Source organism: Charadrius vociferus, unplaced genomic scaffold (genome assembly GCF_000708025.1).
Source record: "Charadrius vociferus isolate BGI_N301 unplaced genomic scaffold, ASM70802v2 scaffold51, whole genome shotgun sequence".
Classification (NCBI taxonomy): Eukaryota; Metazoa; Chordata; class Aves; order Charadriiformes; family Charadriidae; genus Charadrius; species Charadrius vociferus.
Window position 1 is genome coordinate 369,288 of NW_009646939.1, and position 19,296 is coordinate 388,583.

Here is a 19,296-nt window from a genome sequence, read left to right on the forward strand (position 1 = left end):
AGCTGGAGAAGTTAGCACAATTTTTACAACCCTATGTGGCTGGCAGGGTTCAAAATACTTCAGTTGGCAAGAAATAGATTGCATATATTTGAGAATGTGGTATTCCTTTGCAACATGGTTGCAATATTGATCTCATTGCTTTGTTTGCTGCTGTTCAGAACCACTTAGTGTTATCAGAGACACTGTTCGTGGTGAACTGCAGACCTATCCTAACATGGAGGCCCCGTCTAGCCCTTGTACAGCAGCAGACTGGAGGTGAGGCAGAAATGCAGGTCAAGGCCAGGATAAAGCAGTATTACAGGTGTCAAGATTGTAACCATTTAATAGATGCAGTTGGGATAAGCCTGAGTTTGCTCAGGACAAGGGTAAATATGGTTTGACAGAAACTTCTAATCTGCAATGATGCCTTCTTGTCAGAGGTTTGAATTCTGGTTACTTGCTGAAGGCTTGTGTGAGAGGAAATTCCTGCCCAGCACTGTGTGCCCAGAATAAATCAGCATACTGGTGTGGCAAACTGTTCTGATTTAGTTAGCACAATGTCAGGTTTCCTGGACACAAGTCTAGGACACAGTATGGGATAGAGACCTAAAGTGAGTGGAGCATAGTGAACAGAATTGTAGGAAGTTAGACATGAATGTTGTTAATGCATGTAGCAAATCTTCAGCTACAATTTTTGTCAGTACGGGTTGCAGTTCTCCCCTCTAATTAGATATGTGGCTATCTGTGGAGCCCCTGTCTTCTTGCAGGGTACAATACATTTGCATGGGTGTTGCAGAGAGGACTGGGCTCAAAACTGGGCAGGGGAAAAGTTCTAGCATGAAGGACCAGGTAGTCAGTGGGACTTAGTATCACCTCTAGTGCTCTTCCCCACTGGTTCAGAATATAGGCATGGGTGTACTAAATTTTGCAGGAGGTAAGTTCAGGTACAGATCTGGATGTTTAAAACACTGAAGGCAAGCAGTGTAGCAGCTGTCCAAGGATGGCCCTTCAGAGTGCAAATTTGTTAGGCCTAAACCATTCCTGACAGATGTTTGTCAGACCCATCTGAGCCTCGGTGCATCCCTACACTACCTGTGGCTTCACCAACCATAATCAATAGGCAAGAAACTTTGAGTAACTTCCTAGCAGCCTCTATTTCTTACCACTCTTTATATAAACAAATTTGTGAATAAGGTAACCTACTGGATTTGTGTGAAATCAATATTGATTCAGGACTAAAATGAAACTATCTGAGAAGAACTCTTTGTAGGACTGGATTTAGATCTAAGGGGATGGATATTCCTTGGTGTTATAGTCTAAATCAGCACTTAGGGAAAATACTGGAAAGTTGTCTAATGTACCATGCTGGTATCAAATATGGATTTATTCTGTATCATTAGAAGCAATATTGAGTTCCATCAGTTTCCTGTTTTACAGATGTGAATTTAAACGATCACTACAGCATCAGTCCTTTAGGGGTGTTCTCCTAAACAAAGGAGTATTTCTTCTGTTCCCCTGTTGCAGGTCATGGCAGAAGAAGAGTTGCCAGGCGTTTTGATTCTGGATATAGGAGGAACTCATGGTGTGCTAGAAAACCTTGCAGCACTTTTAAAAAAACACTTTCGCCTTATCACCATGAAGGAATTTCTTGAAAACAAAAAAGAAATGAGCAAAAAAATCCAATCTATTTTCGTGTTTGAGTGCAGGCCAACTATTGACCGGGAGCTTCTAGAAAGCCTGCCTAATTTAAAAGTAATTGGAAACTCTGGGGTTGGAGTTGATCACTTAGACTTGAAAATGATTTCTAACTTTGGCGTAAAAGTGACCAACACCCCACATGCCGTGGCGGACCCAACAGCAGATATAGGAATGGCCTTGATGTTGGCCTCTGCCAGAAGACTAGTGGAAGGTAATGTTTTAAATTTTCCTGGATCTTAGCTACTTCTTTGGCATGTCTCACTTTTACTATGACACAGATGATCTGTGCGAATCAATATTTGGGATGCTTTAACAGGGAAAAAAATTCTGAGGACTCCATTTTCAGGGGCCTCTGGTTTTCCTATTTCCCTCTTCTTTTTAAGACAATGGTGACAAGAGTAAGGCCTTTGTCTACATTATGCACGTTCAAGTTACTTGTGATATCCTGTTTGGAATAATGTCTGGGGCTTAATTCTCCTCTGGCTGTTCACTGGGTGGGTTGTTTATAGCTGTAAAAACTGAATACAAAATGCATCCAAATCAAATGTCACCACTTCTCCATTTCCCTGGAGTGGGTGTTAGGAGCTACAGGAAGGTACAAATCATTAATGGCCATATCCCCATCTCTAGAGCAGTAATTAGTATAACTCTTAATTTTTTTCCTGCTTCTGCAAAGAGTTGGTCTAAACTAATGGGTTGAATTTCCAGAAGAACAACAGCATTGTTATTGAAATAGCTGATAATAATTTTGACAAAGTTATTCCAAACTGTATCAACAACATTAGTTTGTGTCCTTAAAGGTGGGTCCTTTCCCCACATGCCCTTGCTACGCAGTGCCTTTCACAGGAAGGAAGGTGTCAGTAGAGGCTATCACAAGAAGTTGCCTCTGTCTTCAGGGACTCACAGTGTTTGTCACTGCTGCTCCACCCTCTGTAAAAACTCATAGAGATCCCTTGCTGAGCTGGAATTTGCAGCCTTCACACCCACTCAAGCAGTGGAGCTGCTTTGGCTTGTTATCCAGGGGAGAAAGGGTGATATTTACCCCAGGTAAAAAAAAAAAAAGTTAAGTCAATGCTTGCGGGGTGGTAAGTGTCAAAGAAGCTATTTTTGAACTTTCAAGAAAATACTCCGGCCACAGAAGAGTTAATTCCCTGAGGAGCCATTCCTCTCAGCACTGTACCCACCTGGGATCCACCCTGTGTTACTGGCTCCAGCCCTGGCTGTTACAGGGAATGGCACCATCCAGGCCCTTCTATAAACTGGTCAAAATTAGCAAGGATGTTTTGTAAGGGATGCTTCAGAGCCTCACTGCTTTTATGGCGAGAAACTTTTTCTTTCGCCCAAACCTACGTTTATGGTTGATTTGTACCCATTTAGCATGTATTTGCATTCAGGCTGCCAGATTGCGGTTTCTCCAGACACAAAGTATTTTGCTGTTGACTGGCTGGGAGTGGAAGTAACCAGAGCGACACTCGGGATCATCGGGATGGGCAGCATTGGGTACAAAGTGGCTCAGAGAGCCAGAGCCTTCAACATGAGGATTCTGTACCATAACAGGAACCGGAGGTAAAAACGTCTGTTTTCTGCATGTAATTTGTCAGCGACAGTGACAGAAACCACACCTCTGCTCTGTCTCCCTGGTCTTCCTAGGCACTTAGGACAGTTATAAACAGCCTGAGTAGCACCAGCATGCTGCTGCTTCCTCGCTTTGGCTCCCTACTGCTCCCCTCGGGAAGCAGCTCCCCCTTGCCTACTGCACTCGCTCTGCCCTGGTTAGTTACTAGCAGTTTGGAACAAGGGCCGTGTAAGCTTTCTGAAGATGTTGTTCAAGCAAACCAGGCCTTGTGCCCTCCCTTGTTGTTTCCCCTGTCCTCCAGACTCCTCTTCAGGCTTCTGGCAGCATCCCTGCCCACCCAGACACTCACCCCTCTCCTCAGTCCAGCCCGATCACTCATCACACCAGCACCAATGACAGCGGTCTTAACTTCTCTTAGTTTTATAGTTCCCTTTCTTTCAGACTTTCCTTTCCCTTCATTCCATTTCCACCTCAAGTCCTAACTCACATGTCAGGCAAGGAGAGACTCTACAGGGATTGGCATAGATGGAGGGGAGAAGAGTGGGGTTTGACTGCACCCCCGACTTCCTATATCTAATATCGCCTGTGTGCTTTGCTTTCAAACATACATCACTCCTTCAGTGTCCTGCCACTCCTCTAGCCTGTTGCTCCCTCTATCCCATATCCTTCTCTCCTCCCTTCCACCATCTATACCTATCAATGTCTTTTCCTTTACCTTGGCCTCAAACCTCTCAATCTCTATGCTGTTCCAGATCTCTCCTAGGGTGGATTGATTGTTAAAGCCAGTTAAAAATAATTGTGTCAGTTTGGGTGCGTGTGCATTTTTCCTTCAGAAGAAAGGAGGAAGAAGAGGCAGTTGGTGCCCACTACTGTGAGAAGATGGAAGACTTGCTGCAGCAATCTGACTTTGTTATGTTGGTTGTGAACCTGACTCCTGAGACTCACAAACTGATTGGGAAAAAGGAGCTCGGGCTGATGAAACCCACAGCTACTCTTATAAACATCAGCCGAGGTAGGATGATCTAAAAGCAGTGTTTCTGGTTCCACTGTTAAGGTTGTATTTTGTCTGATTATGTTGACATTCCCACCTCCAACCTCAATCTGTGATACCCCTGTATTGTTTGAGTCATGAAGTAGCTGGCAGCCTAAAAATGAATGACATCATAGATAAGATGCTATGTGTTCAAAGGTCCTATGGAATTTAGGGATGCTCAGCAGACATTCTGTTCTCTTTAGCCTTATCCTAAAGACAGCTTTTTTAGTGGAAATAACTGAAAAGTTTATAATCACCAATGATGAATGAGGTATGAGGGGGTGCAAACATAAGTTTCATTTGGAACAGCCATGTAGAAAAGAAATCTCACATGTGATTACAGATCTTTTTGCACCGAACAAGCATGTAAGACAGATTGTAGTTTCAGCAAGCAAAGCAGAGATAAAAGTGGAAAGCTTGAAGAGATTAAATGATTTGTCTATAATAATACAGGAAGTCAGTGTCAAAAGGGGGAAAAGACTGAAACTGGTCACATCCCAGGAAAAACCTTATGCAGTGGATGATAATCCTCCTCTAATTAAAGCTTAATAAATAAAATCTCTGGTTTGTTTGGTTAAAGGTTATTAAAAAAACATTCTACTTTCTAACAAGATGAAGATCCTGTAATTTTTCTGACTAGACCCTTGAGACCTTTCGTCACTCCCAGGTAAAAACACGTTCATTAACTCATCGCGATAGCAAGATTTCATTTCAATGCAGGTGGAGTTATTGATCAAGACGCATTGGTAGAAGCTCTTCAGAATAAGGTTATTAGGGCTGCTGCTCTGGACGTGACATACCCTGAGCCTCTGCCAAGGTAGAGAGACATGTTTTCCATTCTGTTAATCTAAAATGTTTTAAACTGTGTGCAAAAGTGTGCTGATAATCTTGATCTCCATAGGGAGTCTCTCTCACTGTTTAAGGGCAAAACCTTAGCCTGGCTCACACAATCATAAATAAATGGCAAACTATTTGCCTTTCCCACGTCCGTCAGTTCTTTGCCAGCCTAACTGACAGGCAAGGCAATGGGACCAATAGAGAAGAAGAAGAGATGGGTAAGCAAGCTTCCCAAGGCTTTCTGCTGGTTCTGTGCTTGTGGCCCTTTTATCTCACCGTGCCGTTGCTGTTACCCGAGGTTCAGTTCTTAACGACTAGCATGGGATAGCTGCAGAGTAAATTCCCCATGTAATATGTTGTATTCTTTCTGTTTCTTACAGAGACCATCCTTTATTAAAATTAAATAACATCATCATAACCCCTCACATTGGAACTGCAACGGTCCAAGCTGTCCGTATGATGGCAGAAGAAGCAATAGCGAATATGCTGGCTGTTCTCAATGGCCAACCCATTCCAAGTGAAGTGTTTCCCAAATGACGCGTGCCAGATGATATCACTAAATCTCACATGTATGGGAAGGCACTATTTCTCACAGTACCACTTTTAAAAGAAGTGCAACCTGTTCCTGCACTGCTCTTGTTGTCATGATACTGCAAAACTGTTATCTCAGTAAACTTGATCTGTACTGCTATTTACAATCCTGAAAAATAAAGTGGAACTAATAAAAGGGATTTGTTTGAAGATTTTAAACTGAGCAGTTATGCACGTTGATATCTTCAGCCCATTATTTCAATGAATACCTGTGCTCTGTTCCCAGTACTTGCTGCTACATAATGATAAGCAAACACACCACGCAGTTTGTGTAACACTCTCAAATATATTAAAGGTGAATTGAGCATTAATTCCCTGCAGAAATTCGACTGTATCCTGAAACACTTTTCAGCCAATATTGAAATATTCTATTTTTATGTCAAAATACTGAGGAAAGCAGACTCCTTTGAAATGATTGTAGGCCTAAGGTTTTCTAGTGTAAGAAGACCTCTACTTCCTCTACATGTAAAATCAAAGCAAAGCCAATTATTGAAAAAGTATCTTTGATTTTCCTGAGGGGATCCTTTGAAAACCAAAGTAAATCCCAAGAGATTTAATTCCTTCATGCAGACAAAAACGTTGCTTGTATCTCAACTGGCCATGAAACAATGGTAGGTCTAGCACTGAAATCACATGGGTGAGGGCAACGACTAAAGGAAAATTAGTGATCCGTTCCAACTTCCAGCCCAGACCCAAGCTTTTTCTTACACTCTCTTTCTGATAAGCAAGCAACAAAGTCAGAAAATTCAGTGAAATAAAATCCTCCATAAAATCAGGAAACCTTTCAATTAATTTGCAATTGCGTCAGGTGTTTTGAAGGGATGGTAAAATGAAGTTTTAAGCACAGGAAGTGTAGACAGGCCAAGAGTTAGACATTCAGATAGTGAAATATTACTAACAAGACAACAGCAGGTATTGCTATAGGGGATTCCAAGATCTTTAGCCCTTCAACAGCTCTCCCTGTAGCTCTCCCCAAAATGCTTGTGGAAAATCAATGGTAACTCTAAATAATCTATTTTTTTTAAAAAAAAAGCTGTCCGTTCACAGACCCTTTGGGAACCACAAACATGGTCAGTGATTCCTGCAAAAAAAAACCCCACATTTTAATTTAAGTGCATAAGTACTTCTTGGAAAACATTTCCTAAGCATCTATTATTTTGTTAACTTAGGGTCACCTCAGGAGAAGGCACTGCAATTAAGAAGTCACTAGTGTCTCTTTGGAACAGGAGGCTGCAAAAACCTCTGCAATGATGCATTTAAAAATTAACCTGGTAACTCAAAGTTCATGATGAAGCTGTGCAATTTATTTTCACAAACTAGATTTGGTCCAACATTTTTCTAAACTACTTAGACACAGTAATTTGTGATTTCAGGGTAGGGAAGGAGATTTATTGCACCAAACTATTGATAGTCTGAAACTAAGTAATGAATGAGAAATAATTGAGCCTGGTGGCAGTGATATGAAACCTTAAAGACTGTGAGGGACAGAACTTGTTCAGACTTGATTATGTGAACACCTCTGTGTGTGTTTGCGTGTGTGTGTGTGTGTAATTGGTAGTATACTTAAAAGAGCTGCTTTCTTGTCTTGGTTTGTTTACCTCCTTATCTAAATATGTGGTTTATAAGATCACTTGTCATAGATGTCATGAAACAGGACATGAAAGTGATTATTCTTTAAAATGTCTGGAAATAATTATATGTCTGTCTTCTGACACTTTGTGTCTTTCCTCTTTGTGCAGATCATGGGAGGAGGAGAGCTACCTGGGCTTCTGGTAAATGAAATTGGTGGCATACATGGGATACTGCATGGCCATGTGGCATTCCTGAGGAAACATTTCTACCTCATCACCATGAAGGAATTTCTTGAAAACAGAAAGCATATGAGTAAAAAGGTCCAAGCAATCTATTTGTGGTGGCACAAACCAGTCATTGACCAAGAGCTCCTCCAGAGCCTGCCAAACTTGAAAGTAATTGCGAATTCAGGAGTAGGGATGGATCACCTGGATCTGAAACTTGTAGCTAGCTTTGGTGTGAAGATGGCTAACGCTCCACATGCTGTTTCCAGCAGCACAGCAGATACCGGGATGGCTTTGCTGCTGGCATCTGCTAGAAGACTAGTGGAAGGTAATATCTCAATTCTTTCGTTCCTTCTAAAAATCATACAAGATTTACCTACCATCAACTTGACCTTTCCTAGTTATCTGTAGTGCATATAGTTCCACATAAAATGTGAAAATCTAAGTATGTTGGTTTGACAAATAGAATAATCAGTATTTTCATATATTTTAGATATCATAAATATACCTAAATTATTAGATTATACACAAACATACATAACATGTTTCAACAAGGTATAAATAAAATCATGTGAGTTTATTTTTCACAGGTCACTAGCCTGGGTTGAAAATACTTGAGCAGAATCTAATCACATTCGATTCAAATATAACTTTTTGCTTTATGGACAGGGCTTAGAAGCTGGAGTTTAGTTTTTAGAGTAAATACGGCTGTAGACCTAGTTTAACAGTTTCAGATGAACAACACACTGAAGTGTGCTTCCTACATATGAAAACTTTAAATTTCATTACCTTCTTCAGCAGTGAATTTTCAGTGACTATGATATTTGACTGACATAAGATGTGCTTCTTGATGTGATGGTGTTACAGTGCTATTGACCAAAAATTGGGAGATGCCAAATATCAGACGATCAATGCAGTTACAGGCTGGCAGAAGAAATTAGAGTGTGGGAGGCAACAATGGAGCAGAATACAGGTATATGCTGAAAGCTGGGGCTGACAGAGGCATGGGCATGTTCTTAGTGACTGAGATGGATTGGTGCAGAATTGGGGAATTTAAGGAGCCTTAGAGAGCAACAAGGCACCCTGCTTCAGTTTCTGCTAGTAGCATCCTTTCTAGTTTCTTCCACAATTTTTTCTTGCCATTTCCCCAAATAGACCTACCCTTGGCTTCGTTAGAATGCCTCCTGCTTCAGGAAAAGATCCTCCAGATTTATCCTATTAAATTTACCAAACTTTGATTTGCCAGCTGTGCCACAGGATTCATAGAAACTCAAAGGAGACTTGTCTCCCCCTAAATCTGTTTCTACCTCACAAAGAGGAGACAAGATTAAACAGGACATTAATTTCTTGTGTCCATCTACATAAACTATCCTTGGTGGCATTTCTGATAACTCTGCCCTGGCATGACTGGAGTTTTATCCTGAGGCATTTTTTGATACTTTCAACAATATTCTGTTTATGTTTTAGAAGAACTGGCAATATTGTTGTCTTGTAGTCAGAATTTTAGCCATTTTCATTAACATTAAGGTAGTTAGCTTTAAGGTTGTTAGTATTAATGTTAGTTAGGCCTGTTAACTATTAGCATTAGCTGAACTTCTGATATAGGGTCTTGCGTATGACCATTTTGTTATGTACTTGCCTTTGGGAATGTTTCTTCACAAGTATCTGGGCTAATTAATAGAGGAACTTTCTGAGATGTTCTCATGGATAACAAGGATTCTATCCTTGAGTCGTATGAAAAAGAACACCTAATCAAGGAAAGCAGGTGGTGGTGTCTTTCTTTGAAGTAAAACATCCTGGAGCAGTGAAAAATCTGTGTGTCCTAAACTGAACTATCTTCTTTATAATACTAAAAATCACGCCCATAGGCCAAGACCTGTGCCCATGTGAAGACCCTTCCCTTGCGCAGGTGCAGTAACTGAGGAGAATGACATAACCAATATTATAGTCATATGTAAATTACTAACCAATCATTGTAACTGGGAGTGTGCTACCTTGTAACTTGCATGTATAGATATGACAAGAAAACCGCCATGGGATGTGTATGGTTTGTGGAAATATTCCACTGTGCACCCTGGCCAGAATAAAGCAATGTCTCCTTTCTAAACATAGTCTGTGTGTTTTGGGAGAATCGGGACTTAGACCTCTTGCAGGGAACAATATCAGGAGACTGAAATGTTAAAAGCCTGTTACCTTGCTAGCAGACTAATAAATGCTGTCTATGTGCATGTAAGTTTATTTTCTGTGTTATAAAACTATCCAAAATTTTGCAGGCTTAACAGATAATTATGGAAATTACCAAGTAGTGATTTTTAAAGAAGTGACACTTTTCTTTCCAAGAAGAGTGGCAGAGGTGAACAGGAAACCTGTTCTTATTCTAAGTAGCAAAATCAACATCTGGTGTTATTCTCCACATGACATTTCCGAATTCTGCAGTGTTACTGCCAATAATTATTTTGATTGTTGATGCAGAACAGGGCAACATTTTTATGAGTCTGAAGCAGCAAAAGGATTTTGGGGGGACATTACTTTAAAAGGCTTTTTGTAGTATCATGAGAATAAATGGGAATATCACATACGTGTACCAGGCAAAGATGATATATTAGGAAGTCACCTAGGACATTACAAAAACCATTGCCATTTAAATTTGTGTGTTTGTAACCTTTAAAAGTGTACTATAGTAGCACAACAAGCCCAGACTATTTTGGCTCATTCCTCTGTGTTGGACCCCATTCATTTCTCATACTGGAGTGTTTTTCTTGCAGGTTATCACATTGCAATTTCTGCAGGAACGGAGTACTGGGAAGCTGATTTTCTGGGAGTTGAAGTTACTGGAGCTACTCTGGGGATCATTGGCATGGGTAGCATTGGGTATAAGATTGCTCTGAGAGCCAAAGCTTTTGAAATGAACATTTTATACCACAACAGGAGACGGAGGTAAAGATATGTCTTGACCCTAATTACAGCAGAAACTCCTCTTTAGATAGTCAGTATTTCGTTTTCAAGGAATTATGTCAGGAATATAGCAAGAAATGAGGGAATAGGGCCAAGATTAAAACAAAAGAGAAAAACAAGAACAGTTGCCTCAAATCAGTCTTTCAAGGAATTAGTTGGTGATTAAACACTATGAAACTTAATTTAGGTTTTATGTTAGAAATTGGAAGATTTCCTGGAGATGTGAACAGAAAAAGGAAAATCAAGCTTATACCTTTTTTATTCTTATTATATATTACTATAGTGTCACGTAACTCTACCTTTTGTTTATTTCCCCCCCATATTTTGAAGTTCAGGAGTGATCTTGTTGAAACTCTGAATGAGTGGAGTACTAGGAAATGTATACTTGGCGCAATATGAAAACTGATTAACTTCAGAGCTGTTCTTGAGAAAACCTTGTTTCTCTTCAAACCAGTAGGAATTTTGCCCAGTATTTAACTGGATTTCACCTTTTATTACTAGCCCCTCCTAACTTGCATATCTGAGCACCTGATCCTGTTAGAGGGTCAGCACAGGGGCTCTTCAGTGTAAAGGTGCGCAAGATCCCATGTACAACTCAAGGCCGTTGCAATCAGGCAAGGTACAGCCAACAAGCAGAACAAATATTTACTGCTATAAACCATGATCTGCCTTGAGACAACTTTACTTCTCCCTGACTGAAGGGAGAAGCTGCAGTGCTAGCACATGTGGCTTTCAGTGATTTTCGGTGATTTTCTCCATGTGCAGACTGCAGCAGGAGGGTTACTGCTCTAGCTAGCCCTAACCAAATCACAAGGGTGGATGAGGCCAGAAATGTCTAGCCTTGCTTGGAATTCATGTTACTTCAGAAATTATAAAAACAGCTGAGCAAACTCACATTAAAAAATTGCGAGTGAACACCCTCCTTAAGATCTTGCAGAATTTCTTCATAAGCCACAAAAAAGAAAAAATAAGGCACAAATCCTTTTTTTTTTTTCTGTGGATCACCACTGACTCCCTCTGTTTAATATTTTTTAGCCTTTAATATTCATGTAAGAGTGCTGTGATGAAAAATCAGTGCACAGTGCAACAGAAATGAAAAACCTGCTTATTTTAAAGTACATTTACACTTCAAGCTTATGTGCTGAAGCAAGATGCACTCTGCATGCTGCACAACTGGCTGTAGTTCCAGTCTGTTCTTTACCCACTTAATCACTGTTTGTTGAGCTGGACACTGAAAGAAAATAATGAAAGGCATGCATTAGGATATATATGGTTCAAAGTTACACTGAAGTTATTTTCTTAGCATGACTTCTTTCTTTATTTCTAGATTAGGGAGGAGATAATTCAAAGCCATTCTCTTGCAATTGGGAGCAGAAGATTGTACACACAATCTCCTATCATTGCTTCTTTAGTTCCAAAAGTTCAGGCAGCTAAATTTACAAAGAACGGGAGAAATGGCAAGTATTCGTTTTTATTGAGAAAAGTTCAAACTAAAATTCTCTCTCTACTTTGGCAACTTTTTGTTTTGAATACTTTATTTTGTTTAAGTCCTGGAGCAGCCAGGAGCCTGCCAAAGAGCTGCCTTGCCAATTCCACTCATCAGAAAGTGACAGGTTCACCGGAGGATGCCAACAGGATAAGGACCACCGGCGTGCTCAGAGCTCACATGGATGAGTTCTGGTGAATCCCACTACTCTGGTTTGAGTGATTACTGTGTCCCGTGAAGTTCACCTACCCCACAGGGGATCCTGGAGAATGCTGCTATCTGTTACAGTGCTTAGCCTTAGTCCACTTGCAGACTCTAAAAGAAGCCCCTGGACCCTGCACTGCAGGGCTGAGAGGCAGGCATGCAATCTAAGCCCTGCTGTAGGGCTTGAAGCCTTCCAGAAGGGTCTAAACAGCCAGCTGAGACTAAATTCACCTTTTTTTGCCACCTGTTTGCTACAAGAATGTGATAATCAGATCCTTTAATTTGTATACAAGTGACATCATTGGAGAAAATAGTTTCATGACTGATGCACTGAAATACTGTGTGATCCTTTTTTTCCCCACCAGGAAAGAGCAAGAGGAGCAAGCTGTCGGCGCCACTTACTGCGAAAAGATAGACAATTTGCTCCAGCAGGCAGATTTTGTGATGGTGGTGGTGAGCCTGACACCTCAGACACACAAGCTGATTGGGAAAAGAGAGATGGAGCTGATGAAACCCACAGCTACTCTGATTAACATCAGCCGAGGTACCATCCAGAACCTTTAACTGCGCTGAGGAGAAAGTATGAGCCAGGTCCTGTTGTGTTACAGGCAGCACCACGCTGCATCCACCACACAGCTGGTGCACGCACCGAGGCCAGATCGGGCATGGCAAAAATTCCTCTCTCCCCCCTTTTATTCTCTTTTCACTCTCAGATCATTACCTGCAAATGGCACTCAGAGACTCTCTCATTCCAAACCAGGTGCAGTAATTGACCAAGAGGCGCTGGTGACAGCTCTGCAGACTGGCGTTATCAGGGCCGCAGCTTTGGATGTCACCTACCCGGAACCACTGCCCAGGTTGCCATCTCTGCCCGTTTCTCAGCAACGATGTGTGAGCCCTGCCGAAGGCAGGAGGCATCCCTGCAGCAGGCAGGGATCTGGCATCCCCTGGGGCAGAGGTCTGTCTAAAAGAGCCATGAATACGAAGGGGATGCAGCCCCGATGTTGGGTCTGATAACACGACAAAGGGAAGCCTGGGCACCAGGAAACAGCAGGAGGGGGCATTGAACCCTGTCCATAGAATCACCATATGAAGCAAAAGTAGTGCTTCGCTTACAAATTGCTTTATCTGAAGGTGCAACTTGCCGTGAATGGGTGGAAGCTGCTTGAGTCACTTTAGACCCGCTGCATTGCCCCGAGGTTTCCCTCCCCAAGGGCTTGTTTCCCCAACACAAGGCTGAAGTACTGCAGATCTCTTGGTCCCAGAGGCTACTTAGCTTCTGTAAAAAGACACCTCTACCACAGTGGTGCCTCGTGGACTTAACTGTGCTGGATGCATTTTGGGCTGGGGAGAGCTTGGTCTTGTTATGTTTGTGTGCCAGGACATCATTGTCCATTATCTGAGTCACATAAATACAACTCACACCATTGTGTAAGGTTAATGTGTCAGGAGGGCTTAATCCTCTCTTCTGACATCGTTCAAATTGCTGCCTAATGGCAAAAGTCTGTTTCTGGACAAAAGAGCACAGTATAAACTCTTAACATGTCCTTTTAATGTCCCAAATTACTTGAACTCACGTGATCAGGTTCTGTGAATGTAAGCGGGACTTGTAAAGTTATATTAAATTAACTTTATCTTTAAATACAGTACAAAAGCCAAAGTAGGACTCCTCTTTATTTGGATGAACAAAAGTAGGTAATTTAACTATGTCTTTTTTCCTTTCTTCCAGAGATCATACACTGTTAAAATTAAAGAATGTCATTATAACACCTCACCTCGGCATTAAAACAGACAAGGCTACCTACATGATAACAGAAGAAGCAGTTGAAAACATACTAGCAGCTCTTAATGGTCTCCCCATACCCAGTGAAGTACTCCCTAGCTGATGTGCAGAAGGGTATCACAGCTCTCTTTTTATTCTTCTTTTTTTCCCCCATCAGCTCTAAAGGTTTTTATTCTTATGTTTTCCTCATTAAGAGAAACCTTTTCCAAGTGGGCATGGAAAGCTCTGGCTTGGTCTCACACATCATTTAAAAACAGCTTTTACATTTTAATTTCCTTGCAAATTGGAGGAATACATCACTTTTCACTTCCAACCATCGATAGATGCATGCAGGCTTTAAAGTGGCTCTGGGAATAACAACTTCCGATTGCCTATGCACTTCTTGCTAGGCTCCCTAGTCCTAAAGAATATGTCATTTTAGATTACATAATTCAGTTTGTTCGCATTCTTTTAGCTGTTTAAAACAACAAAGTAAGCTACCTGGCTAGAAATATTAATGATTTTCCATATAGAGGTCTCCATTTAAACTAGCTCCTGAGACACAAAATGCTGAGGCAAAAGTCAGTTTTCAGAAATGTACTCACTTATTCAAAGCAGACTTGATTTTAGAAGACAATTTAAGGTACTAGCACTAAGGAAAATTAGTCTTCAAGATGAACATGCTGCTATGTTTTTAATACCAAAATTATGTGCAGTCTACCTCCAGATTTTCAACTTGGAGCAAATATTTGGAAGAATACTTGGGACCCTCTAAGCCTCCAGCCCCATCCTGTAAATTAGTGGGAACACAAAAGTCTATAAACACATATGCAGCATTAAAACCTAAATTTACGTATTTTCCTTTGTATCACTGCTTCTGGATATTTGCAAGAATAATTATATTTGAAACAAGATATAACAGGGAGCTTCACTAATGTGAAAAGAAAAAATATTTTCACAAATTGGATTACTGCAATTATTATTATAGAAAAAAATCAAAATTCCATGGCTTTCCTGCACTAGAAATAGCACCTATGTTACAATTAATAATTCAAATTCCACAGGAAAAGGGTGTCTTTTAATGGAAGAATGCTTATCCACCTCACTAAAGCTTTGTAGGAAAGTTTGCTGTCCTCTCAGTTGTCTTTATGTACTCTTGATGTGTTGTCTTAATAAAAGTCCAAAAGACAAATAAAGCAATGCACCACTCAAAGTGGCAGTGCTATGCATTTTATTATGTAGTATGACTTTATGAATAGTACAGTTATTTAATCTTTTAGTAAAATTTCTAGCAAAGTTAGCTGCCATTAAGGGCAGCTAGGATTTTGCCTGTAGTCTCATGCATCTTTTCAGAGCCATTTCCAATTCTTTTCTTGCAGAGGGTTGTAATGGGTGTTTGCCAAAAGATACTTCCTTCCACCAGTTTATCACGATGATGTTCCAAATTCTTGCAGCTCAGAGAAATAAGAGATTGCAGCTTTTCAGGAGCAGCAAGTTGGCTGGCAAGAATTTCAAGCCTGTCCCAGGTAGCTCCCTGTTCTCTGAGGTACAGGTGCTCAGTATGCCTTTCATTGTTGCCTGTATGACCTTCACAAAAATAAGTTTATTCTTTCAAAATAAAAGGCTAAGCAATAAATTACAGAGCTGAAAACAAAGCTACAAGAAGCTAAAATAGCAGAGAGAGAAAAATACCTTTTATTAGATCAATATCCTAAAACTGGAAAAAACACTCAAGGTTTTTGCACATGCAAACTTTTCTCCAGATGTGAAGCAGCAAGCATAAAATCAGATATACTACTTCACTTCACTTCTACATAAAACAATAAAACATGCTTGGCATTTGCTTGCAGTTTTACTTCCACTTTTGCTGATATTTCAAGAATCTGAGCTGATTAGTTACAGAAGTGCTCCCTGCCGCTGAGGTGCTTTAAACTGGAGGACACGGCACTAGACAACAGGATACCTGTCAGTCACTGGAGTGATGGGTTGACTTACACACAACGCCCAATGACTTGGCATTCCACAGACTGGAAAACATCACTTGAAAGACAGCATCCCAAAATGTCTTCAGGAAGCAAGCACCTCTCTTTTCAAATTACATTGCAAAAAAAATGGCCCTTTGTTTCCTGCCTTTCCTGAATCTATAAATATTTATTGAATAGTATCAAATTAACTGACATACAGTTAAGGAAATGTTCTTGCGCGCACTAGCTGCTGTTTCCCATCTCTACTATTCTACTTAGATTGTGCCTGGAAAACACGATAAATCCAATCTTACAATTGCTAAAAATGGATCAAAAAATGCAACGGCTACATGAGCAAAGAGATGACCCATTACGGTTTACTCTGTTCATTCAGATTTGTTTGAAACATTTTGAGAGGCAAACAGTACATGATCTGCTACAGTAGTCTACTGGGAAAGCTGGCCTTACCTTTGGCTAGCAAACGGGCTAGTGATAATACTTTATGGTGGGTTAGAGTCAGTGAGAACAAATGCATTGCTTGCGTTGGCCTTGCCTGAAACAACAAACTCGTGAATATAGATTTCCTGCCTCTGCTTTTTTTGTGCTATGAATTCTGGTCACATATAATATTGCTTTCTAACACTTAACGTAGACATGGGCAATGTACATCCTTATCCAGTTTCATGCTTAAGCTAGTCTATACATCCCACGTGGGAAATGTATTACATTACATTAAACAAAAGTCTTTTAGGCTAATGCGGTATTTCAAAAGTCTAATCCTAAGAAACAATTATTACACAGGCACCTTATTAACACTGCAGACATCAGCTTGCCCTGCAGTATTACGTGGACACTGACAGCAATATTTAATAATGGGAATGAAGTTCACAGACTGAGACTGTGCAATACTTCTTTCCCCATACCCACAGACATTATTAATTTCAGAGAACTTTGTCACAATGCTGGAATAATAGATCCCTTTCTATAACAGAAAACTAACAGCACACTGCAACACTAAGTAACTCAGCTTAACAACACTACTTGGAGGTCTATAAGGTACTCTACAAATTACATCTACTTAGAACATGATAGTGCACTGGTGCAACACTCTCATCTTGTTTTACCTTAATCAGACTTTGCTTATGGTAATCATTTTTTGATTACTGCCCACAGTCTCCTCTGTGACATTGTGTGTCCTAGTAATTCAAACAGCTCTTCAGTCACTCAAAATATAAATGGCTTCCTGACCTTTTCTGTCACATATATTTCCATACACATATATCTCCTCCTGAACCACAACTTGAAAATTAGATGTTCAAGTTACACAAAAAACTTTGAAGCCATCTGATTCCCTCCACATCTAACCAAGTAACACATTCATTTTCTTGACATTTGACATGCATGTCCTGGATTTTTGCTTAAAAAAAGAGTAACATTCCTTCAACTATTCTTTTTTGGGCTCCTCTGACTAATTGCTCCTTCATTTTGTTCATTCAAATTTGTTGATTTGATATACAAATGGAAAAACTACCATGTTGTCCTTCCAAAGTTTGCTTTTTACCTTCATGACTAAGATGTTCTAGATCTCCTTCCTGAATTCATAGCAAGAATTACTTGTGTCTTTGAGAGGAGCTTTACAATGGCCCTTTGATCTCAGGTATTTTAACATAAGCAGTAAGTTAAAAGATCAACAATTATGTCTTATCAGCAAACTTGGAAGCAGTTGATGTGGAACAGGGAATGTGTAAGCATTTTAGGGTTTGTCACTTTTTTTTAAAGAAGAAAATTCAAGTAGACTTAACTAAGAATCCAGTTTATATGCTCTAACTCCTTCTTGCTAGTTAATGAATTTTTGCTTTAAAGTTTAACTGTCTGAACTTGAAATCCATGTAAGAAAATGTTACTCAAAAATCATCACCAGGATAGCAAGAACAATTTACAGTTTTGTATAATTATTGCAACATTTTATTATACTTTATCTTTTTGTTAGTCATTTTGTAGAGGATTTGGTGTTAAACTTGACTCCCTTAATGTTCAGCGTATCAAAATGTGTTTGGGAGAATTCAAGAAGGCACGATTTTGTAATCTATACTTTTGCAAAGCACTACAGTAGTCAGGACAGACACATCAGTGCACAATTGCTAGTTATTTCATAGCGTGGAAGAAGAGAGGTCCCCGGTGTCCGCAGCACTGGTCTTTCCTCGCTCTTCAGGTGTTCCCACCACAGGAGCCAGGCACTCTGGAGTGCCTGCTGACCACCTGCACAGCAAGTCCCCGGGGGAATCACTCCAGAACAGGTTTCATGAACAGAGTACTGAAGCAGTACTTGGCAGCCTCCATCATCAGGGATTTACAATCCAAGTACCCTTGTCAGCAATTTTTGCATGCGTTTCTCAGCTGGGATAGGCATAGGACTGCCTGTAGCTGGGATAATCAGCTGCACTGACTGAGCACCTGTGCCTGTCACAGTTGCTTGGCTCTCGAAGAGAGGCTTTGAGGGTATTCTTCATAGAATCATAGAATGGTTAGAGTTGGAAGGGACCTGAGAGAACATCTAGTTCCAACTGCCCTGCCATGGGCAGGGACATCTTCCACTAGATCAGGTTTCTCAAAGTCCCATCCAGCCTGGCCTTGAACACTTCCAGGGATGGGGCATCCACTCCTCCGGGCAACCTCTTCCAGTGTCTCACCACCCTCACAGTAAAGAATTTCTTCCTAATATCTAATCTAAATCTACCCTCTTTCAATTTGAAGCCGTTACCCGTCGTCCTATCGCTACATGCCCTAGTAAAAAGTCCTTCTCCAGCTTTCTCGTAGGCCCCCTTCAGATACTGGAAGGCCGCTATAAGGTCTCCCCAGAGCCTCCTCTTCTCCAGGCTGAACAACCTCAACTCTCTCAGCCTGTCCTCACAGGAGAGGTGCTCCAGCTCTCCAATCATCTTCATGGCCCTCCTCTGGATTCACTCCAACAGGTCCATGTCCTTTTTATGTTGGGGGCTCCAGAGCTGGATGCAGCACTCCAGGTGGGGTCTCACAAGAGCAGAGGGGCAGAGTCACCTCCCTTGACCAGCTGGCCACGCTTCTTTTGATGCAATGATTCTTAGAATCATTAAGGTTGGAAAAGAACTTCATGTGTGCAATGAGGTCTATCACTGGTGTCTGCTGGTCAGAGACAACTGACTGCGTGCAAACAGTATAATGATCAACAGAGAGACTAAACCACAGCTGATATTCAAAGACAGTATAGAAAAAACAGTGTGCTTGACGTTAATGCAAAATCCCAAGTAACAGCGCCGAAACACGACACATTTTAAAAAACATACAATTATTTGTGAGCACTTGTTGCTCTCTCTCCCGGCTCCCCCAGAGGGGTTTGGGGTACACCTCCCGCCGCCCCGGCACCTCCTCTCCTCAC

At 40.9% G+C, this 19,296-nt stretch overlaps 2 protein-coding genes across 2 annotated transcripts; both read left to right on the forward strand.

Moving 5' to 3' along the window:
* The first annotated feature begins 1,506 nt into the window (after positions 1 to 1,506).
* Positions 1,507 to 5,735, forward strand: LOC104295226 (glyoxylate reductase/hydroxypyruvate reductase-like). The gene is made up of 5 exons (XM_009894949.1): positions 1,507 to 1,888; positions 3,072 to 3,243; positions 4,087 to 4,265; positions 5,007 to 5,103; positions 5,504 to 5,735. Exons 1-5 carry the CDS (start codon positions 1,507 to 1,509, stop codon positions 5,658 to 5,660), a joined length of 987 nt encoding a protein of 328 aa, XP_009893251.1. The 3' UTR covers positions 5,661 to 5,735.
* Positions 5,736 to 7,456: 1,721 nt separating this feature from the next.
* On the forward strand, positions 7,457 to 14,041 carry LOC104295276 (glyoxylate reductase/hydroxypyruvate reductase-like). The gene is made up of 5 exons (XM_009895006.1): positions 7,457 to 7,838; positions 10,276 to 10,447; positions 12,521 to 12,699; positions 12,916 to 13,012; positions 13,885 to 14,041. The coding sequence occupies exons 1-5, from the start codon at positions 7,457 to 7,459 to the stop codon at positions 14,039 to 14,041; spliced, it is 987 nt and encodes a 328-aa protein (XP_009893308.1).
* The last annotated feature ends 5,255 nt before the right edge of the window (positions 14,042 to 19,296 follow it).

What these genes read in the sequence shown, in the direction of transcription:
- LOC104295226 (XM_009894949.1), top strand. Translation starts at nt 1,507, where the DNA reads ATGGCAGAAGAAGAGTTGCCAGGCGTTTTGATTCTGGATATAGGAGGA. An exon ending in TGCCAGAAGACTAGTGGAAG is followed by an intron (nt 1,889 to 3,071) that starts GTAATGTTTTAA and finishes ATTTGCATTCAG; the next exon opens with GCTGCCAGATTGCGGTTTCT. An exon ending in TACCATAACAGGAACCGGAG is followed by an intron (nt 3,244 to 4,086) that starts GTAAAAACGTCT and finishes TTTTTCCTTCAG; the next exon opens with AAGAAAGGAGGAAGAAGAGG.
- LOC104295276 (XM_009895006.1), top strand. Translation starts at nt 7,457, where the DNA reads ATGGGAGGAGGAGAGCTACCTGGGCTTCTGGTAAATGAAATTGGTGGC. An exon ending in TCTGATTAACATCAGCCGAG is followed by an intron (nt 12,700 to 12,915) that starts GTACCATCCAGA and finishes ATTCCAAACCAG; the next exon opens with GTGCAGTAATTGACCAAGAG. An exon ending in TACCCGGAACCACTGCCCAG is followed by an intron (nt 13,013 to 13,884) that starts GTTGCCATCTCT and finishes CCTTTCTTCCAG; the next exon opens with AGATCATACACTGTTAAAAT.